The 23,806-nt window shown below is 47.6% G+C and overlaps 1 protein-coding gene across 2 annotated transcripts; it reads left to right on the top strand.

Moving 5' to 3' along the window:
- Nucleotides 1-103: 103 nt before the first annotated feature.
- Nucleotides 104-20,168, top strand: LOC129380088 (uncharacterized). 2 transcript variants are annotated; one of them, XM_055069109.1, is made up of 3 exons: nt 104-200; nt 15,365-16,112; nt 19,086-20,168. In XM_055069109.1, the coding sequence occupies exons 1-3, from the start codon at nt 185-187 to the stop codon at nt 19,543-19,545; spliced, it is 1,224 nt and encodes a 407-aa protein (XP_054925084.1). In that variant the 5' UTR covers nt 104-184; the 3' UTR covers nt 19,546-20,168. The 2 variants fall into 2 exon arrangements, with proteins under 2 accessions (XP_054925084.1, XP_050031881.1); XM_050175924.3 differs by lacking the exon at nt 104-200 and adding an exon at nt 5,198-6,788.
- Nucleotides 20,169-23,806: the final 3,638 nt, after the last annotated feature.

Here is a 23,806-nt window from a genome sequence, read left to right as displayed (position 1 = left end):
GAAAACAAAGTGCAATGACGGGCCAATCACAGCGCCGCATGTCTTACCATTGAAACTGCGCGCCACGTTGGCTTGGGCCGGTTGTCGCGCTGCGCTGATCCCGTTGGGTGCTGCGTGTCTCGCAAAGTTAAAATCTTTGACTTGTCATTATTGCTTCTAAGAGGTCGTCAAGCTTCGCTTTGTGATGGACCGTACATCAGGTATGTGTCCGCTATATGTGTTTCAGTGCCACATGGTTATTGGAAGGGTCCGTGTCCGTGAAACGCGTTTCGAGATGTGCAGGCCGAAGTTCTCGTCGATATCGAAACTACGGGAATCGGCGATCTTCGCACATGATTCTATGCCTTGTGATTCAATCGCTCAGGCGCGTATCGTGATACTCTCCTGAAAGCCGAAACCCAATAGGCGTAGAGCCTTTCTGCGAGCTCTTTCAGTAGACTACATGGCTACAGAAACGACAGGTTAATTATTCTCGGCAAGTCATCCCTTTGAAGCACCTGCTAGCCAATAATGTTGGTGCGTCGCATAAGCATTACGACGGAAGGCAGTTTGAGTTGTGCAAATAGTTCATACCGTGAATGCGAATCAAATGATTCCGCTTTCCTTGTCACGTTGGTTTTGAAGGCGGTCGTGGCCATAGCTGCCACATAAAGAAAACGTAAACACTACAGGAGTCAGAAATGCCCTGAACAATGTTAAAATAAAAAGACGAATATATGGCTTCATTATTATTTAATATATCTGATGGGTATTGATCAAATTCTTAGGCGCATTTAGTCTTCAGTGCCGCTTTGACTGTTGTACGCCTTAGCCAAAAATTTAGATAACAAAGTCGCGTAACCCTGCGATTTGCATGCAATCTTTTTCTTGACCTTTGATGCTGATGTTGTTTGTGCGTGTTATAGGTACCTTGCCGCGCGGGCACACATTACGTGGCAGGGAATGAATAACCACGTTTAGCTTCGACTTTGCAGTGGTTAATTCTGTGCTTACCGATTTCTACGTTTTTTTTTTGTCCTATTGCAGAATAAAAAAAGAATGTATTCCCTGTGTCTGGTATAATGTTAGTCCATGAGCTGGATTACTCGTAGCGTCGGATATTACTTGCAGTAGAAATTAAAATACACCAATCGGCTTATTAAAAAAAAATATCCCTACTTCAGTTCTGACTACTGATTTTACAGCACATATTACAATTTCCTGATTGCAGCTCATGAGTTAGCAAGGCATATCCACTTTGATGGGACCAATTCTGATGATAGCTCACGTTTCGAGATAAACGCCATGAAACTTGCGGTAAAACTGCACTTTTGTTCAATTTACTTTTTAAACAAAACCCTGTTTTCTGCATTGAAGCCCAAACGTGACTGAAACGTCTTTGTATTACGTCACATACTTTGGTAATGAATATGTCGAAACTGGTGTCATTCTGAAAATTCGTTCTAAGTGCGTACGGTTTGCGAGTCCACCGGTTACAATTTCCCATTTCGTATACGTGCCGTTTAGTAATTTCTGCGTGGTTTTTCTGGCGGGATCATAGTACGTGTTTAAAACGGTGCCGTCCAATTGGATATTGTAGTACCGGTAGAGGGTGCTGTCCACAAGAAACACGTAGGGTGCCCACGGAGCGGCGGGCGAGGAGGACATCCCGGCACCCCAGAAATACAAACGACGGTTGAAGTTGGGATTTATTGACTACCCTGGTGATTTCCGAGGACTTCGACACTTGATGTGCACGTTTGAACCGTTGTCTTATTCGATGTTTCGTGACAACTAAGTGATAATCGCGTCCACATCGACACGTATTTATTTATCTATTTTTTATTTTATTTATTTAGAAGATACTGCATGCCTTGTAGTGGCCCTTGCAGGAGGGGCAGAAGTACAGGAAAAAGCAACAACAAGGAAATGCAAGAGTACGGGAGTAGCAAAACAGAAATAAGAAGAATTAATTGCATTGGTATGACTGCGGGAAAATAAAAAAATAACAATTTCAGAAACACTGCAACAAAACAATATAAAAATTGTATGTTTACGATTTGTCCTTTGATAGTATCTTGGACCCCGCCGTGCATTAATCGCATGAACGGTATCCTGGGAGGATTCAGTCCCTGACTGCTATGTTTACGAGATCCGCTTCTTTTCGCTCGCACCAGCCGCCAACGACGCACTCTCTCCGCGTTCCCACTCTCTCTCCGTCGGCGGCTCCCGATAGAAAAAGAGAGCTGTCGCCAGACAAAGAAAGCGGAGATGACTTCTAACCGCGCTGCGCGCAAATCCCTCTGATGTATACTCCGTTCCTCGGCATGAACGCCTTTTATTACGGCTACCGCGAACATAACAGTGGCCACAGGAGAGCGGATTTAAAGCTCACATTGACCTGCATATGTACAACGCAATGCAACCCACGCATCGGGGCCACTAACGGAGTTTAATGGCGCGGCGTGGACATCGTGGTATGGACGCTTCCAGTTTTCCTTGGAGGATAACAGCATCACGCACCCTAACAAGGCACACGTGTTTACGCTTTGCGGGGTGCAGACGTACGACACCGTCTTCGCCTTGGTGCAGCCAAGTAGCCCAGCTGAAGTGGCCTACGATGACATTGTTCCGGCACTTTAAAACACTACGACCCGAGGCAATCTGAGGTCTTCAGCCGAGCTAGCTTCTAACCACCTGACCAGTTGGACGGAAAGACGGTACGCGCTTACGTCGAGGCGCTAAAGACCCTGGCCGCGCACTGCTACTTGGGGACGCTAGGCACAGATGATATTACTCCAGCAACTACCAGAAAGCAGACGGCGTCAATAGCATCACCTGTCAACGTAACACTGCTTCCCTTGGACGTTATGTTGCGTGATCAATTCGTGCTCGGACTACGGTATGATATCCTGCATCAGAGACTGTTTGCTGAGAGTGACCTGACGTTAGCAAAGGCCTACGGCATCCCTGTTCAAATGGAAAGCGCTGGCCAATAGCAGCCAGACATGAGAAAACACGTCGAGCCGGCTCACCAGGCGACTCACCAAGTTCGTCGCGACTAGGCAAGGGCAAGCAGAGCTTCTAAACCACAAGGCTGCTGGCGTTGCCATGGGCAACACAGCCCCCAGTCCTGGAAGTACCAAGCAGCTACGTGCAGTTGCTGCCACAAGCGCGGCCACATCGAGTAGGCCTGCATTACGAAGAGAAACAAGCGACGAGGCCACCTCACCTACACAAAAACGTGAACGGCCCAAAGACGATAACGCAAGTTGAAAGGCTGCACAGTCCACCAGCATCAACAGCGCTGGACGACTTACATATCGCCGTCAACCTCGCTACGCTCCCAAAGATCATTGTCAACCTTACTGTCCATCCCCTGCCCATACAAATTGAAATTGATTCGGGACCAGCGTGCGCACTCATGAGCGAGAATACGTACCCGATCGCGTGGCCACTGAACGTACCAACAATTTTCGATGGGAACAGACACCTGAGAACATGGTCAGGTCAAGACCTGCCACTTCTAAGTAGTGCCAACGTAGAAGTTGCGTACAACGGCACTATTGCAAAACTCCCTCTCGTGATTTTGACGGGCACTGGATCAAGCCTCTTGTGCAGAAACTGGTTCGGTGATGTGCAGATCGCAATCTGCCGCATCAACCAGGCAGCAGAAGAAGTACGAGGCCGGTCTTCTCTGGCAAAATTCCTAGACATAACGGGCCACTGGCTGACCTCGAGCTTCACCCAGCAGGACGTCAGTCCGAAGCTTCCAGAACTATACCGATTGCCCTGCAACCTGCCTACGAGAGGGAGCTCAACAAACTGGAACAACAGGGTATCACTGAGCCGACGCAACATTCAGACTGGCCCGCACCTCTGGTCGCAGTGAGGAAGAAAAACGAAAGCGCACGTCTTCGCGGTAACTACTGGTTCACCGTAAACTTGGCGACAAAATCGTCCTCGTACCCGCTGCCAACACTGCAGGAAGTCTTCAGTGTACTACGGGGAGAAAAGATTTTCGGCACCCTGGACCAAACCCAAGCTTGCCAGCAGCTGAAGGTGAGCGGGAAAACTTCTGAAGTGCTCACTCTTAACACCACTAGAGGACTGTACAGGATTAAACGACTACCGTTGGGAATAGCGCAGCGCCAGCAATTTACCTAAAGTACATGGAGTCACAGCTTCAAGTATCCCTGGCGTGTGCGTCTACTTCTACGATGTAATCATCAGTGGCGCAACCAGTGACGGACATTAAGCTCCCCTAGAGCTTGTTCGGGAAAGGCTTGCCAGCGCGGACCTCCGCTTGAGCATGATTAAGTGTTGCTTGGCGGTGCCTGAAATTTAAGCTTTAGGTCACATGATCCATGACGAAGGGATTCACCCCACCAGCGACAAGGTGAGTGGTATCACGGAGGCACGCGCTCCAACCAAGAAGCAGGAGCTGCAATATTTTCTTGGGCTCCTAGTTTTCTATGACTGGTTCCAGAACACCGAGCCACGGTGGCCAACGACCTTTGCAAGCTGCTGAAGAACGACGTGCCTTAGATTTGGTCGCCACGCCATCGGAAAGCATTTGAAGCCTTGAAGGAACTGCAATAACCTTACTCTTGCCACATGATGCGTCGTACTAAGGCGTCGGTGCAGTTCTCTCACAAAGTGCCATCAAGGCAGAGAAGCAGCGATCAATCGCCTTGGCTTACCGCGGGCTATCTGTCACCTGCAGAGCGCAATTATTCTAAGCTCGATCGTGAAGGACTGACCATCGTCTACGGTGTTACGCATTTTCATCAGTGTATCGGGGGCAGACATGTGACCATTATAATTTATCACAGGCGGTTATTGGGAATTATGTGGCCCCAGAAGCAAATTTCGCTGACACTGTTGCCCTGGTGCATAAAGATGTCAATGTGTGACTACGAGCTCGTGTATACCGCTCCGGAAGCAAGCACCAAAACGCCTACCCGCTGATCCGCCTTGTCCTCAGTGAAACCGTTGAGGAACCGCCTCAAATTGACTGCGTGTTGGTGTTCGAAGTGCCAGCAAGGCCTCAGCTAGCAGCCCACGCGGTCGCAATGGCCACAGAAGATGACTCGACGTTGTCCAAACTGTACAAAGCTCTACAGGAAGGTATAGCGCTCAAGAACTCAAAGTCGAAAACTTCAACGCTTTTCGCAAGAGAGCTACGGAGTGGAGTTGTCATAGTGGTCGCTTCACGCTGGGATTAGGAGTTGTCATTCCTGGCCCACTTCGCCCACAAGCCACGGCTCTCGTCCACACCGAACTCAGCGGTGTAGCCACAATGAAGAAGTGCACCCGCAGCTACATGTGATGGCCGGGAATATACAAGCATATCGAGACACTTGCGGCAGAGTGCACAACTGGCCAGACCAATCAACGCGGGCCCCCACGAGCCCCAGTTGCGGACTGGGACACACCGGACACATCTTGGTACACCCTGCACCTCAGTTTCTCCGGTCCAATTGACGGGCCCACATTTCTGGTGGTTGTGGACGCCTACAGTAAATCGGTTGAAGTTCGCCATATGGGCAAAACAACGTCGACAGCTGTCGTCAAATCCCTGCGTTCATTGTTTGCAGCATTTCGACGGCCCCCAAAGTTGTAGCAGACAAGGGAAACGCATTCGTGTCGGGAGAAATCAAGAAATTCTTCAGTGACAACGGCATCACGGTGGTAACGTCTGCTCCATACCACCCAGTCACAAACGAACAGGTTGAATGCAACGTTGCAGAGCTAAAACACGCTCTCGCAAGAGATCCTACAGGGCCAGTACAGCGGCGCATCGCACGCTTTTTCTTAAGCAGCACGCAACCGTGCAGAGTACGACGGCCGAGACCGCCGCAAAGCTCATGTTTTTCCGTGAGCTTCGAACACGCAACTCGGCTGTTCTGCTAGAACCGCCTTCAAAGGCCGCAAGAGAAATTCAAGATGCTCCGCGCTGCCGGAAACTCCTGAGGAGACAGCAAGTGCTTGCTCGCCAATTTCAACGAAAGCCCGAAAGGGTTCCCGCCATCGTGAAGAAACGCGTCGGCCTGAGATCTTGCCTGGTCGACGTCAACGGGACGGTTACGCGCCGACACCTCAATAAGCTACACCTTTCCCGCCGTGTGACACCGTCAAAGGCAGCCCCCGTCAGGCTTCTTACAATATGGCTTGGCTATTATCAAAGGAACGTGACACTCCTGAACCAACACTCCCGACGCACACGGCGGCCGCATATCGATGGGAGCGAAATTCGAAAACACGCGTGCACTTAGATATAGAGGCACGTTCAAGAAACCCCAGGTGGTCCAAATTTCCGGAGTCTCCCACCACGGCGTGCTTCATAATCGTATCGCGCTTTTGACACGTATAACCCCACAAGTTATTTTTTAACACTCCCGACGTAGCCAGTGGATGCGGCAGATAAAACCAGCTACAGGGGCGCTCCAGACAACAAGGCGCTCGCCCAGCGAAAGTCGGCACGGAAGAGACGCCCTCGAGACCGCAGCGAAGCGTAAAACTAAAAGGGAGGCTTTGCTGTGACTGCGAGACTGCTATGTCTACGAGTCTGCTTTGTCTACGAGATCCCCTTTCCGCTCGCACAACCACCAACGACGCACCGTGTCCCCGTCGGCGGCTGCGGAGAGACACAGGTAGCAGGCGCCGAACAGAGAGCAACCCGAGACGACTTCAGACCGGGCTGCGCGCGAGTCCCTCTGAAATAAACTCAGTTCCTTGGCAGGAATGCATTTTATTGCGGTTGCCACTGACGTAACACTCACCTATGCTGCTGAGCGTGAGGTGAGGTGAGTATGCTTGTACTTGTACTTGTACTTGTAGCTGTTGGTTTTTTTTACACATGATGTACTTTGTGTTAGCGAAACGACTGCAGGCACGTTGAGCACAGTCGACAGGTCGCTTTCGGGAAGCTCCAGTGAGAGTGTCGCCTGATGAGTCATAGGCGCAGCAGAGGTGGTTCTTGAACTAAAACTGATCGCACAGCGATCCGTCGTAGCGAAATGAGTTGTCCATAAACTGTTTGGTGAAGGAATTGTTCGCAGCCTGTGTGTTGATTCGTGCAATTGTTAGCCGAATCCGGCGTCTCACTTCATCCTCGGTGTCTCGAACCGCAGTTTCGTGGCGTCTAAGGCGGTGGGCTTCTGCTTCCGACGGCTCGAACCGATCAGTCATCTCGCTTACGTCGCCTTGCTGCTGCCTCTCCGGCACGCAAAGCAGGACTAATTTGGTGGTCTAGGTGTTTACGCTCCCGATCTCGAGATTCCTGAGTCGTTCGGGCCTCTAATGCTTCCTTCACGACATTGTACCATAATTGATTACAATCAGTTGGAAATATTGCATTTGTATATTTTATGGTTTAATAAAGAATGAAATATCACCCTACATCTCATTGTGGCGATTGTAGGTGTGCTCCATATGTTCACAATGCAAGTTACAGATCCATCCCCTGGTTGTAAAATTTATACAGGAGTCCCCACTACCGCGTGCCTCATAATCAAATCATGGCTTTGGCGCGTGAAACCCCAGAATTCATTCATATGTTCACAATGCTGGGACTCTGTTGCGGGGCCGAGATCGCTGGACGCATAATATTAGTGCCGATTATGAGCGCGTGAGCTCTCCACTAGTTTCTTTATCTACAAAAGAAATTGATTTTCTCTATGGCAGCTCCATGGTGAACGCTGAATATATGTCGACGCTGCACACCTACTAGTCTACCATGTGGTTGGCTTTCTTTTTTTCTTTCCTTTTTGCTATGTGTGGGCACGGGAGGAGGAACGTGTGCCCCTAGAAATCCAGAGCGTCTGGCATTAAACTTTTGCTGGAAGTTAGCGCATGAGCATCTGGTTTCACGCGTTTTGTCGTCGTAAAATTTTTGCGGTAAACATCTAAATATCCATTTTGTCCGCTTTGGAATATCGCAGTGGTTGCAGTAGTGTACACAACTGTGGTATACCGTTTATTTTTAGTTAAAAAGTTGTAAATGTAGCACCGAATATAATTATTTCAGCATCTTTTAAACTTTCAGGGTCTCAAGAAATACGGTCTCTATGAAGTCTGTAGATTTAAAGTTTTATCTGTGAAGTGCTACAAACCTCTCATAATGTTCAGCGTAGTAGATGAATGAAATGTTTTCCCCTTTTCTCCAGGTTATTTTTATAGGAAGATCATAGCGGCTATGGGGCAATTTGTTATTGCGGTGACAATAAACGAGTGCGAAAAGGAGACACAGCAATAGACATAGGGCTTTCAACTGCGTTCTTCTTTTCGTTTTCTCCCTTCTTTTTGACATGAGCCTTGCGCGATATTTATCGTTGCCAGCCCATGCTCCGGGCCATTCATGCATTAGGCTGTCAGAAATTCCAGTTCACTTTCTGATAGACAGATTGATGACTTCGACACGTAAAGGTCATCTTCGAACTGTCATATACGGTGCAGTGATCTCTCTAATGAGCTTCTTACGGCTTGCCTTACAACAGAGGTTTCATGGAAACTTTGTCAAAACATTCTGCCAATTGAGACCAATAATTAAAGCCAGCATTTTCACTGGATGGATGGATGCTATGTGCGTCCCCTTTGGAACGGTGGGTTGGATTGTGCCACCAAGCTCCTGTAGCAAACATTCTGAACCCCTATTGGGAACTTAGTTCTTGTGTGCCTCCGTTGTTTGTCGTTTGCCTACTTTAATTAAGTTCGAAGGTAAGGATGATGCAAAGAAAGAACGTAGTATTAAACATCCGCGTAAGAAACAATTTGTCGATTGCGCGAAGAACGTTGTGTATCAGATTCCTATGACATGTGGTCATGTGTACGTAGGGCAGACTGCGAGATGCATTAACACGAAACTAAGGTAACACTTGTCTAGTCTGAAAGGTCGCCCTAGTACGCATTTGGCAATGCATTGTCAAGAACATGCTTGCTCACCTTGTCTTGGAAGAACCGACATGATGTTTTGGCATATAAATCAAACCGCGAGAGAAATTTGGGAACCTTACTCGATTGCAAAGCTAAAGAAAACATGCATCAGCCATCCTTTTGTTTCATTGTTGAATAAGGGGAATTCGCTTCTCTCATCATATCTTCAACGCATTTTCATCTTGAGTGCTTGTTTTATGCGCTTGCTGTTTTTAAGTTGACGAATAGCGCTGATCCGTCGAATTTTATCCCTAGTGTTGTTATATGCGCTATAGGCGTGTCCTGTTGACTAGATCGCGCAGATCTGTGAGTATTTAAGCAGTTGGTTTTTGGAAAGTAAAACCAGTTATTAGAAAGCGCTCGTCCTTGTGTTGCTCCTTTTCTTCGTCCGTGTTTGTTTTGCGCACTATACGTGTTTTAAAAAGTAATCTGTTCCAACTAGGCCCACTCGCAGTTATGCTTCTTCTTGTTTTATCTCGCTTTATAAGTGCGTGTTCTAAGGCATCCTGATCTCGCTTCAAAAAGTAATGAGCTTCCCTTGTTTCTTGTTTATTTCTTGATTTCGTTTTTTTTCCTCTTAAGTAGTTGCTCACAGCCGGTTTCTTTTCCATTGCCAACACGAGTTTATCGCAGCCTCTTCGACTTTTCGCTTGACGTTCTTTGTTGCCATGTTGCTCACCATACAGGTCGCATACTTGCCGGTAAGCTTCCCACTCCTCTTGCTCCACCGTGAATCAATGTTCTTCCTCTGCAAATACCTGAACACTCTCCCAGCCCATTTGCTTTCTTCCATATTACTCAGTCGTTCTTCATAATCAACTTTACTGTGAGCTTATCTCACTTCAGAACTTGTCCAGCCCATATCACCCTGCACAAGTTCATTCGCAGTCTTCCCGTGAGCGCCCAATGCGAGGCGTCCCACTACCTTATGTTGCCTTGGAGTCCTGATTGTACAACTAACTTCAAGCAAACAACGACGTTTCCAAATGTAACTCCTGGAACCATTACACCTTTCCACATGCCCTAGAGCACGTCGTACCTTTAGTAATCCCATAGCCCTCTGTGTTTCATTATGGCCGCATTTCTCTTCCATTTTGCTGTTATTGCTTTTTTCTTGTTTCCATATATCTGTTGCCTTCGTTTATCCCAATGCCAAGGTCTATGCCAAGGATATTCTTTTACCTGAAGTATTTCCTGGCCCCGAATTTACACGGCCTGTTCACTGTTTCCATTCAATACCATAACACCTGATTTTCTAACTACATTTCAGACGTAAATTCTCGCCTTCCTGTTCACAGATATTAGCCAGACGTTGCATATCGCTTTGCTTGTTAGCTAGCAACACTATGTCGTCCGCATAAAATAAACCTGGAACCTACTGCTCCGCTACTGCACCTGCACCTCCGCTACTATGTTTGAGAGATTAAACCCGGTATGGCTGTCGTCATTGTTGCGGTTCTCTTATGAGGCAATCGTTCACATTTCGCAAGTCAGAGGCATGCAATAATTACACGCTGACCGTGGTTGTGACCAAGTTCACAAGAATTTTGTTGAATGTACAGAGCATTTCAACGGCTGTGGCTGCGCAGTCAGTGTGAAGTAGTATCGGTAACGATATAACGGCAACGCCATGATAAAATGCTCACCGACGAACTTAAGATTGCATAAAATTCTTAAAGAACCGTGCACTCAATCTAGAGGACGAAGGAAATTTTGAGCGCACGTTTGAGCAAACGGCAGTTATTTTGGCAACCGTCCATAAACAAAAAATGTTGGTTCAAACATACGAAAACGTCCTTGAATCCGTGATGCAACAGCTGACGTACCGGCTATGAGGTTGGGCTGGGGAAATACTTGCATTTTCATTCTCTCCGACAATAGGCAAACCCATTAGTCTGCATAGCGAAATGGAGCATAACAGGATGAAGTCTCAACGCAGCGATCGCGCGGGTTACGGGTTCACAGCGACTTATTGCGCGTCTGCATGCATGTCCGCGCACCGCGTTCCCCTTTCGCGGCGAGCGCGTTTTCACACTGTGCCGTGAGCTTTAGGCCGCAGAAGATGAGCATTTCGCTGTACACAAGCAACCATTGCTACGTGGACGCTATCAGAGCTGCTCACAAATAATTTCGTTATAACTAATGACTTGCATGCCTACGGCGACTTTTGATATGCCGTCGGGACGACTGAATCATTTTTTTTTATTTCTTCTAAAGCCTTGGATGTTTCAATATAGTTATTACTCAATTTGCATCGCACTATACGTTTATCGGTGTCTTCTCAGCGAGCAATTTCCCGCTGCTTTTTTTTTCTTAATCAAGCACATTCATTGCTTGGTGCTAACACAAACAGGAGCATATGCCATGCCTTTTTTTAATGTCCTTCATATTACCATTCCCTTTCCATTCCAGTGAACTTGCCAGTATCTAGCATCAAAATGTTCATAGACCAGAGCTTCACGATATTAGCGTCTCAGTGCGCGCTTTCTGCTACTCACTCAACATAGCAACCCCTCCCCTGTAGAAGAAATCTTCCTCGTGGAAGTGCTTGCTGCGCAGCTGGGTTGTAGCCAATGGCTGTTTGCCGGTTCTAAGTTTTACGATCCAAACTTTACAAAGCTTCTTCTCCAGCGGCTACGTGTGAAGGGTGACACCGGGCTCCGTTGCGTACGTCTGGCACTGCGACACCGAGCAGTAGGCTGCCATGTTGGACGCCTTCAAAGGCAGCTGCTACCTATTACAGTACTTTATAGTGTTGTCAAGCAGAAACCCGGAGCCGGAATACCTGTCCACTTAATCAGGACCACTGCGCAGGTGGGCCTTTAGTTTTCAGCTTGCTTCGGCGCTTCCAAAGCAGCCGACGCGGCTCGTGTGTCCACGTGACCCCTCATATCAGGTCACGCCGACGGCAGCGCCAGCTTTTCCAGTTTTTCCAATACGGGCGTACCCGTGTGGCAGCGAGAACTAATAGAACCAATGCATAACGGCAACCAAATTTAGACAGCCGTCAATATTGCATTAATGAGCTGCCTAAACATTTCAGTTTGTCTGAGGCATACGTCGTTGTTGCTGCGACTCGATTGATTAGAGTGACTGTACATAGCATCTCCACTGAACAAAGCCTGCAAATCTTTAATGAACAGTAAGCATATTGACTAACAAGATTTTATAATTTCTTGCCTTCCGCTGTAGTGTTTCGTTCTCGTATTCTATGGTTGGCAGCTTGATAGCGGTACTCGAATCGAATACGATTATTCGAAAAATATGATCTTGAAATCTGAAATCGGATGCTGAATAGTTTCGTGCGACCTGTAGGAAGCCTTATTTTCAATGCTGTTTGGAAGTTGGTTTAACGTTTGACAGCTCGTTAACGTTAATAATGAGGACTAATGCGATTTAACGTTCCTAAGTTGCAGAGCCAAACGAGCACCTGAGATATTCTGTGAAACAAATTCAAGACGGGCGCTTGTCCCTGGCAGCGAGCCTCGAGTTAATAGTACACCCACCGCATATTGAGTAATAATGGAATATTCGAAATTGAATTTCGTTTCGAATACGCGGTTTCGTAGAAGTGTTCGATTCGTATTCCGAATTTAGAAAACAGTGGGCTTTGCTTAAACGGAACTCGAAGGGGGACAGAACATAGTATTCCATTGTTTTTTTTTTTTTCAGTAGCGTCGACTATGGTAATTTCACTGCGGTGAAAGACAAAAAAAAAAAAAAAACCTTATTGTACTCTGCTCGGAGTATCACAGCTTATTTAGCACCAGGTGTTGCTCCCTATAGCGAAGCCTTTAAAGTATTAAAGTTACAGGTATTTCTCCATGTGCTTTCGAGTTTTCACTGGCGCATATCGCGATCCATAAAGGAGCACGAAGACTAGGCAACGTGCACGCTGAAGAGCACCCGCTAACGCCACGACAGCGCAAATTACTAATAAATTGGATCTCCTTGGCTATTGGTATGACCAATTGAAGTTCTTGTCAACCTAATCCTACTTCGTATGAAGGATGACGGCCGATGAAGCAGATGCAGTTTCGGTTCCAGTTCCCTTTAAGCGGAGTTCCCACAAAGAAGTATTCCGTTTAGACAAGATAGAATTTATTGCCAGGAAAGACTGAGAGGTCGGCCTGAGCTAGTGCGCCCTAGTCTTCTACTCTGCATTGGGGAAGAGGGAAGGGGAGTGAAAGTACTGGGATGGGTGATGATGGTGAGAAAACTGGTGAGTGCTTAAGTGTATTAGACAGTGGCCCTACTAGAGCCGCTCGTCAAGCTTGGCGTCCTGCAGAAACTTCAGCAGTGCTTTAGTTGCCCCCATTGAATTTGCAGTGTCAGGCCATTGACCTAGGATAGTTTTCCTCTGACAGTCGTTGCCTGCCAACGCTGGCTAGGGAACTTTACAATGTTCTTCGCTTCAGCATATATGCTGGGAAATCGCACAATATGTGTTCCAGCGTTTCAGGCGTCTGGCAGTGTTCACAACCAGTACTGTTCGGCTGGCCGATCAGGTGCGCGTAGCGACGGATGAAAGCAACGTCCAGCCAAATCCTGTGGAGCAATGACGTTTTGCTCCGCGTGACCTTCAGGGGCAAACAGTTTACCGTCTAGGTCAATCATATGTAGGCGTCTGTGGATGTTGTCATCGTGGGCTCTGTATGCCTTTGAAAGATCCTGCATGAGTGCCTTGATCATAGAGTTGGTGTCAGGTCGCGAGTGGGCAATCCGTACTTCATCAGGGGAAGAGACTGCCGATCCTACCTCACTGTCAGCGCTTCATTGCCGATCACACCACAATGACTAGGCACCCACTGAAAAGTGATCACGTGGTCACCTAACTCGGCACTGTGATGAAGTTCGGCGATTCCCAGCACGAGCAGGTAATATGGTCCTTTCTTTAAAAGTAATTTTAGCGCCTGTAGTGCTGATTTGGCATTGCAGAACACCGTCCATTTATGAGGTGTTTGCGTTAGACAAAGTTAACGTTACTCCTATGGGTAGCCAAACAAAGTTGGTACCCTCTTCCCGTTTATTCGGCAGTTCTGTTTAAGGGAATTTCGTTTATCTGGAGTCCACTGTATTGAAACGTGACTGCAGTGAGAATCGACTTAACGGAATGTATTAACGGAACGGACAGGACAGTGTTGTTTTGTCTCGTCTCTTGTGTCGTCTTTCCACTGGAATATAGCACCACAAAATAGGGGGACAGTAAATGAATGTATTAAATTGAGCTACAACGAAATATAATAGGTGTACATGTATGTCATCGTTTACTGCCTGTCAATATTCACTTTGCTGCGTAGAAAATTACCGCCGAAGGTGCCGCTTCTGCTTCTCAATTAGAACCGCCCTCTCCAAAACACACAAGTTCACGTAATTCTCACTTGACCTCCCTCTATGTCATTCTCTGTGAATCGGCCATTGCTGATAAAACGAGAGGTACTGTTGTCCACAAAAGGTAGCGCCACTGATTTTCCATTTCCGCCATTTTGTTGCCTTCCAAAGCTCTGTTCTCGCAGCGAATGACGCATTCGTAATTTCACAAACCTAATCTTTCAATCTAGCTCGACTCAATATTTCCCTTTAACGGCCAACTGTAGCGGAATTTCACTTTGCCTAAATTGGTTACACATTTGTAGTATATAAGTCATAATATTCAATATACGCTATTGAAGCAATCTTGGCAAAGCTGTGGGATAGAAATTTTGTACTCGCCTTAATAACACTTAAGCAGACGACTGGTGCATCAAGTAGTCACTGGATATGACGTCAATCCCAGCACGTCTCATCCAAGATTTTTCAGCACACCGCATGCGCCGCCTTATCTTGTAGGTCATGCCAACGAGTCGCGCTTTCTAGTTCATGCGTCACTTCCGGTGAGTGGTAATGCCGTTTGTTTTTCGTTATTAAAAGCATCTAGTTTTGCGAGCTCGTACTGATGCATCCACTCGCATTTCAAAAGTAAGCTTTTACACGGAGTGTTCTCTATATGCGTAGGCGTCCCACTTACGTTTGTGCTTCACCGTGTAAACACGTTTTCTCAGAAAAGTGAGAATAACAGCTCATTTCTTAGCGGAGCTTTGTCGGCGCATATATTGAAACCGGTGCCATCCTCGCTATTCGCTTTAGAAGGATAACACCTGCAAGTTGACTAGCTACACTACTCCTAAACAGTAGTATGTGCCGTAATGAATTAAAACATTAACTGGCGATTTCTTTCATTAGTTGATTATGCATTTCGATGTCTAATGTGAGTGATGTCCGTTGCCTCGAGTAACCCAGCTCAAAAGCTGCGATTGCGCTATCTGCTACAGGCATTTTTTTAAATTCTTTATGGTCAAAAAATAAGGAGATGCCCCGTATATGTACAGTACGTGGAACTACGCTTTCTTCGCGGCCATCAGTTTCATTGCTGTTGTCCCCGCTTGACGACCATTCGCTTCTTTTTCAGCCGAGGACTTTGTAGCCGATATGATGCGTGGTTTGTCGTTGCTATACCAGCTAACGTCGAACCGTGAAGACTGGAGCGATGTCGTCGTCATGAGGGGCGCACGGGAAGTTCTGAGCGGAGTCAGGTACCCGGAAGATGCCACCCGGCGGTCTCTGTACGCATCGTGGCTGAAGGCCCTCGCCTCCACCAGATGGCAGGAGTCGTTCGACCACCTCATGCTGGAGTGCGTGGCCGCCACACCATCGCCGACTGCCCCATCGAAGCCGCTGTTCGCCAGCATCTACGGAGACCGGGACGTGGACCTGTGGTTTCTGGGTTTACAACTGCCCGTGCTCAACCTCGCCAAGATTCCCAAGCTTTTTGCACGAAAACCTGAGGACGTCGAGCCGCTCCCTTCGTCCCCCGGCTTCGTCGACTTCCTCGCCGACCTGATAAGGAAGAGTCGCAGCTCTCTGGCGGCCCTGAACGAGGCCGGCCTGATCATCAGCTTCTACAGCCTGGCGCTGGCGGTTATCGCTGCCAAGCCCGTGATAGAAGTGCAGGACTTCTTCCGCACCCGTATGAAGAGGGCGATGGCCGCGGCTGTGCCCACATCGTTCGACGGAGACGTGTTCTGTCCTAGCGCCAGGTTCCTGACGGAACTGGCCTTCAAAACGTACTCTGAAGATGGTGAGGTGAAGCCGTACATCGTGCTTCTGGTGCTGGCCCAGTATGCACACCACGTCAACGCAGCCGAAGCATCGCCCAGGTATCTACATTGGCAGTTAGCGCTTTGCGTGCGTGCTTTGAGTAGGCAGAGCGTCCCAGGCCGGCTGTTAAAGCTAGTATAATATACACTTATGCATGGGTGCAACGATTTTTGGTGTCGAGTTCTCTTCCACCTCCAGGATAATAATTCTGCAATTATCACCTTGCTATTGGCGGAGGTAGGTAAACCAAAGTTTTGGAGTAAATGGCGGGACTTCCCATGGGAAAGCTGTTAGTGCGTCCTAAACAATCCTGTTAATCTTGAGCGGGCCGCGTTCTGCGCAAGTATATTTTCGGCGCTTTACTAGCGGGCAGCAAGGTGTGGGAAAAGTGCCGCGTGCAGCAACACCTGTAGCCGCGAAAGTGATTTGGAATAACTCCGTCTGCTTGTTGCCTCACTTCCTAACCGCCTGATCAAACGTGTAGGCAGCGATTGTCATAGTGAACACGCACCGCGCGATCAGCGAAAGCATAGTTCAGTAACAAGACGAACTCTGCCACTTCTGGGCGTTTGTTTAGTGAAGCAGTCAGCGGGGTTCCTCCATTCGCTTTATAACGCCACCGGTGTGGCGGTGATCCTGCGCATGTATTATCAAGCAGCACTTTTCACAAGCTCTGTGAGCAAAGCGCGGAAAGTAATCACGCAGGACGTTGAAACTGTGAGAATTTTTTAGGACGCAATTGACATCGTTCCCACCGGAAATCACGCCTCTAATCAGAAGGTGAGTAGTTGTTTATGTACCCTTTAATTAGTACGCAAAAATTATCTTTGCAGCGGAACAGGTCTAACCACCGAAAAGTGTAGGTCTCGTAATCATATTCCCTACCAGAATTTTTTACACCTTGGCTAACTTTAGAAGTTGCACCCGCCGTGGTTGCTCAGTGGCTATGGTGTTGGGCTGCTGAGCACGAGGTCGCGGGATCGAATCCCGGCCACGGCGGCCGCATTTCGATGGGGGCGAAATGCGAAAACACCCGTGTGCTTAGATTTAGGTGCACGTTAAAGAACCCCAGGTGGTCAAAATTTCCGGAGTCCTCCACTACGGCGTGCCTCATAATCAGAAAGTGGTTTTGGCACGTAAAACCCCAATTATTATTATTATTATTAACTTTAGAAGTTGCACACTGCATGCAATATTTGAAGCAAACCTGCTATATTAGTGCACCTTGTTCTTTACTGATCCTCTATATGAGCACATGCTGGAGCACTACTCCTATTTTGACATGTTTACCTTATTGCGGGATATCTTGAAGACTGACTAAAACCATGGCGCACGTCGTAAACATGGTATTACAAAAAATGTATTCGAGATAGCTTAAATATAGTGAAATGTGATAATTAAACGATTTCATTTGATTACTTTTATCACAGAGATATGTATCTTAAGATGGCTTGATATAGCGATGCATCAAGTCATTCTTTAGAATAAACTAATTAACATTTTGGGGTAGATTCGGATGCATGACTTGAAGCCCGTAATTTTCAGGTGACAGGCATCGGCCGTGTTTTGCTTGCTGAAAATCGTAACATGGCAGTGCGAGCGGATCAAAGGCGTCCAATACCGCCGGAGCCTGCAGCCTGGCTGGTATCAACGAAACAAGTTTGAAGAATCTCAACAATGTACGCGTTTGTGGTCACCACTTTACTGCAGAGAAGGCTTGTGAATAACTCTAATATTAAAATTCATGTTCATTTCCCGCCGGCATTAACAAACGTAGCTGCAGCGCTCTTCGTCGTTAGTAGCACCATCCTGTTTTCTGAGAAGGCCGTATGGAGTAGTTGACTTAGAAGGGAACAAAATAATTAGGCGTTTTAGCAGAAAGGATGTCCCGTGGCAAGATTGGGAAGAGACAGACTGGCACCTGAGCTATGGCAGTACGTTTGCCTTTCTCCTAGGACTGTCAACTTATTTTTACCGCTTTAGATTTTCTTGGCTAGTCGCTCAGTCTTCGGCCGTTGGCCCCGTCAGCAGTGGTGGGCCAATCCCGGATATGCATGTGGATGCGTACAGTTTCGATGGTTGTTTCTATGTTGTGTACGCAAAGTGAAACGCGGCTGGGTGTGTGCCACTGGGGATGTCGTCATGCTAGGGGGTATGTGCCATGATCATTCGCGCCGTTTGCCTGCCATCTTCGCCATTAGGTGGTTGTCATTTTATTCTCGTCATAAAGTCGTCGTTACGCAATCTCCGTCGCACGCTCGTCGTCCCATTGTTGCCTTGCATCGTCGTCATACTGCTTTCGACGTTCCATTGAAGCGTGCCATCGTCGTCGTGCACTCGTCCTGCTGTTGTGACATTTTCGTCCTTCCAGCTTTGTCATCTCATTTTTGTCACGCTGTCGTCACACCATCGTCGTCACCTCATCGTCCTCATTCATTGTCATTATGCCGTCAGCGTCACGCTGCCATCATTACACTGTATTTTTCATTACTGGCGACCGTTTATTGCACCGGCTCACCACTGTTGCAAATTTATTGCTGTGGGCAGACGCGCCTCATGTATCGGAGCTTTCTATAATCTGGTCGGCAATTCTAAAGCGAAATAATCTTTCCTAATCAGGTTGTGTGCGTGACGCGAATAGCGCTGTACATTCTGAGACGTGCGCAAGCACAGGCGATTGCACTGCAATGTAACATTCGTCATGTATAAAACTTAAGTGGCCTACGCATCTCACCCGCATATAAGATTTCGATGACCAACGACTATGGTCGCGGCTATCGTTGTGCATTGTTTGTTTGTATTGGTAGGCAGAAGTTCGCCCAACAAAGAGTTTACTTTTGAGCCTCGTTCTTCAGCGTCACAACGTAAAATCAGTGCATCTGGCGTATGCGCTGCGTATCAATCCCAGTACTTCTTGCGCAGCAATATTTCACGTCCTTACAGTTTACCCAGTACAAGATGGCAATACTCCACGTTCGTGACTCTATGAAATGCATTAATAGCGTCTTGTTTTCCTCTATTCTTTGTTTCAGCGCTGACGTGAGGTTCCTGGAGGAAGGTTTTCTGACGCCGGCCAAGTTCGGTCACCTGTACATAATACAGCTCCTATACATCGTGCAAGAGAAGACTACGCTGAGTGTCAAGGTTCTCAACCGCATCCTGCGGGATAGCCAGTCTCGAGAGGTAGAGCGTTCTAGTGAGCGCGTTCGCCAGTTCTTGGCAAACGCTGACGAGCCGATGCAGCGAACGAGGCCGTGGTGTCGCACAGCCAACTATTGTTTCTTCCTACACCTCGACTTGTGCGATCACGTGGACTACGCCATGAGACTGACGGCGTTCCTGGCGCCCGACCCCAACGACCTGTTGTGGCAGAGGCCGGAGTTTGCCGATGTGTCAGCGGCACGCATGAAGGATGCTCGACTCTGGGCACGCAACTTCAAGCGAGCCTTACGAAAGGGAAAGTACGGTACAGCCCCCACACTGGACCAGTAACGAGCTGGCACGGCTTGAGAAACGCACCGCTAACGCTGTGCGGTCTTTCAGGCAATCTACGTATGCACGTCACAAGACTCCCGAGTCAAGCAGCAAGGACATGCTGGAACATTCACCTTTACTCCGAGCTCAATACAGCCGCTATTGCGAGTCTGGCGATCAAACCCATTGCCAAATGCAGCATCAAAACATGCTGGAATGTTCAGTGTTGCTTCACCTTGTCTCATGTGCCTTCATATAACCCATATGTACTTTATGTAGCGTCAAAATTCCACTGCCAAGCCCACATCTGGAGCACACTGTGGGGCCTTTCACCTTGACTGTTCCTTGGGATCGTTCAGCTGTTTAAAAACATTTTCTTGCTATGCCATACCAGTGCTAAATTCATCATCCAAGAATACGCCGTAATATATTGTTTCGAAGTTTTTTCTTGCCTCTAGTTTTCATGAAGCCCTTTTCGGGACTTTCTATAGCGTTATCACTCCAGTGCCAACTCCAGCAAAGAGATAATGCTGGAATGTTGGATCTTTATACCTTTCATTTCATTGAAAAATACAGTTACTGCGTTTTGTCAAGTTTTTTTTTTTTTTTTTTTTGCAGTGAATAAACGAATTCAGATGTTGGCTTTGACCTTCCCTGCATTGCACGCAACAGACCATGCAGATGTGCGAAAATTGTTGCGATTTTTGACTACATCGGATTCGCCACGTTTCAGGCGCCAGTCGTGCCAATTTTCCGTATAGACCGCATACGCTAATACGGTAAACTTCTGCCTAGCACGTGATTCCTTCGTCCAGACGGGAAGACTTACCGTACGCCAAGTCAATGCATATGCGAACGAACCTTGGGTGTTCATGATTAGAACCCGCATGAAAGTCTCTGCGGGCGTATTTTTTGTGCGTCAAGCATCCAACCGCCATATTTGCATGTTTGACCCCTACGTCCTAGACAGTGTTACTCCTATAAAAGGTTTTTTTTGTATTGGCGCTATACCTGTGGTAAAAAAATGGTAGTATGTGAATTAAAAATTCTAATTTGCTTGAGATAACGCACGTGGCCTGAAGTAATGTGTCTCCCAAAATTTTCATAATTTGTAGTAAACTTACCACTGGTACATGTGGCGCTAAGTTCCATTACACCATAACATGACGCTTGGTACTGAATTCGGAATAGCTTAAGAAGAATTTATAACAGCAATCTTCTTTCGTACCACGAAAAATGACAACATCAAAGCGTGCGGAGTTGGGTCATTCACTCTGTCTTTACTTACGGCTAAGAGCGTTACGTATTTATTAAAATGCGAAAATGGGCAGTCTTGCTGTGCTTTCAGAGTACTAGAAAAGTGCACAGGCCGGTTTTTCGAGCCCGCCCTGAGCCCGAAAGTGATCATAAACCTGGCCCAACCGCTGATATTGAACCTGGCCCGTATGCTGCTCCGGCCTGAGAGATTCCGACCCCGCCCGCCGTGGTTCTGTTCGACCTATTAGCCCTCGAGTGTATAACGAAGCTAGATCGAGTTCTAGGTTATTGTGAAGATACTGTCATGTTGTCAACGGGTGCCGGGTAGCCTTTCAAAGCACCTTTTTGTCCTGCGTCTTCTGTGGCAGGTTACTTTAACTACAGATAAATAAATATTTCATTTCTAGCCAAACAGGCACAGACTATTATTCGAATACCTATTTTTATGAAAACACATGCAATGAACAGTTAGGAAAATAGGGAAAGATCAGGCTGGCAATAGCCATCGGAGGTTGCACCACGCCTGCTTTCATAGGGATCAACGGATGTACTTTGCTATATCTTCCTGAATTTCAGGAAGATATAGCAAAATACATCCGTTGATCATTATTCTCGTGCTTTCAGGTGTGATATGAACGGCTGAACGACATTTTCTAAATAATAGTGCGGCATTATGCTATAGCGAAGCCATAGTTGAACACTCCCGTACACACCGCCATCCATTTCACCTCGCTTTTGAATCTCATTTAATCTTTCGGATGTACAGTTATGCAACCCGAGGCAATAAATTTGACGTGAATGTAAATTTAAATAGGCTGGTCTGTTGGCTTTCAGGAATAGCGTATACACGCAGTCACTAGAAGCTTTTTTCATTAAACAGAAATTGGGGATCCACAAGGGTAACGATCATGTGCAATCATATTTTTACAAGTAACATGCCATTTTTATTACTTTATTCAACTTCATTATAATGGCGTCAGTTTCTAAGTCTAGAATTTAGGTATCCTTCTTTAGGCAATATCCTCCAGCATTTATTGGCTGCCGCATTATTTAAGTACTCTAAAAGCTATCGGAAAATTAAATTCTTGTTTTTCCGATAAAATGAATAGTATACGGCTCTCCTGTTTCGAACAATACGTCGGCCAAACCACTAGGTGCTTAAGTGAACGGTTGAGAGACAAGAACAAAACAAATAAAGCTGTCGCCTGATTGGTTTCTCGCCCTCCATGTCCAAGCATGTTCTTGCCGACCTTTGTTAGATAAAACCGCGATTGTTCGTCGATATAAAGAAAAGATCACCCGATTAAGAACTGTGGTAGAGCATATCGACGCACTTGGTGATTTGTGCAGTAGCGAGCCGTCGTTAGCGTTGTCTCCCAAGGAGTTACATTTTCTGCGTCAGCGGTGACGTACAATTTGTTCTAGTAGGTTATCGCGGGTCATAAATGGTTCGATAGTGTTATTTTCATGGTGAATGTTTCTTACTGCTTCCACGTGATCTATGTCTGCTATGGTGGAGACATAGAAAACTCGTGACTGCAAGTCCCTCTCAAAGACCTAAGGCCCAAACAATGAAATCTTCCTTACTTCAGTAAGGAAGCCTTCATTGCGGTGAGGCCGCCTTTTCTCACTCTCAAAGCTTCCTTACTGAGGGGCCCTCGGTGAAGGGCTCCTTGCTGCTTCCTCAAAGTAAGGCTGCTCTGAAGCGACCTCCATGCGTTCTTACGCTGCTGCTGGCCTTCAACGAGCGCTACACGTCACTACTGGCCACGTGATATCTACTTGCGCATGCGCGCTGTAGCTCGCCTGCGGAGAAAATGTGGCAGGTTAGCCCGAAGGGCGAAGCATGTATTGCGATAGCAACGTAGTAGACACCTATACCTAGTGAGGATAGTAGTTTTGTCGACCGCGCTAACTCAGAAACACTCGCTTACTAACTGAATTAAGAAGCATGGTGTCAGCGCGCACAGGCAAACATCAAAACGTCACCCTTGATGACCGTGGACACTGGCTGTCAAAACGCTGGCTCGTGAGCAAGCGCAGCAGCAGCAGCGAGAGAAGTGACCTTCGCGCTGCCTATCGCTTCTACGCAAACTGAGCGGCGAGGACACAGCACGCACAAAGCTATGAGCCGTCTGCAGGTCGATTTCAAGATACGGCTGTTGCTGGCGGAGTTGAAGCCGCCCCTCTCCCCCTCCGGCGTTGTCTCCCCACTTTCTTCCCTTTCGAGCGCGAGATTGAGCAGCGATCGCTAAAACCCCTTAAACTTCGTAGAATAGTGACACTCTCCGCCTCCACCTTCACTCCTCGTTTCTCCTCTCTTTCACGCTCACTCCTCGACCGTGGCACCGCCTCCACTGCTCGAGCGTAGCAACGGCGCCAACATGCGCTCCTCGCCACTCCGTAGACGCTTCTCGAGCAGAAATGGCGCTGGTGCACGACGCGAGGGCCCACGTGATGCTATTAGGGCAATAGCGACCCGGCGTCGGCCTAGGCCAGAGCGCGCGAGGAGGAGGCGGCATTCTTCATAGCGTGGCAGTACTTTACGAATTTTAAGGTGTTTTAGCGATCGCCAGTTCCCCTCCCCTCCCTCCGTTCTTCCCATCCCCCAGCGGCCTTTCGCACGACGGAAGACTGCGCGTTTGCTCTTCTCTTCCTTCCCTTGCGTGTGCCAGAATGCGCCGTGATCGCCGGCTGCCCTCGTGTACTTTCACTCGAACATCTAGCATACAGCGCGCGGCGACGGTGTTATCACCTTGGGACCTTATGCGGAACATTGCGGCGATGGTGACGCCGAAGGCAAAATTCTCCTGCAGTATCCACGCAATTTCTACTGCAGCAAAACGCGATCACGGCGCCAAGGGTCAGCATTCGTTTCAGTCGCACGTTCGGAATGAATTGTGTTTCGCGACGACGCCGTGCCAGTGTTGCTGGAACACATCACGTTTGGCGCTCGACTAAAGTCGTTTCTCACGTCCAGTAAATAAAACGGGAATAAAACGGCGACGCGACTCTATATTAG

The sequence above is a fragment of the Dermacentor andersoni genome, chromosome 9 (genome assembly GCF_023375885.2).
Source record: "Dermacentor andersoni chromosome 9, qqDerAnde1_hic_scaffold, whole genome shotgun sequence".
Taxonomy (NCBI): Eukaryota; Metazoa; Arthropoda; class Arachnida; order Ixodida; family Ixodidae; genus Dermacentor; species Dermacentor andersoni.
This window is presented reverse-complemented; position numbering and strand designations above follow the sequence as displayed.

Coding starts and splice junctions, on each gene's coding strand:
- LOC129380088 (XM_055069109.1), top strand. Junction 16,113..19,085: donor GCAGCCGAAGCATCGCCCAG/GTATCTACATTG, acceptor TCTTTGTTTCAG/CGCTGACGTGAGGTTCCTGG.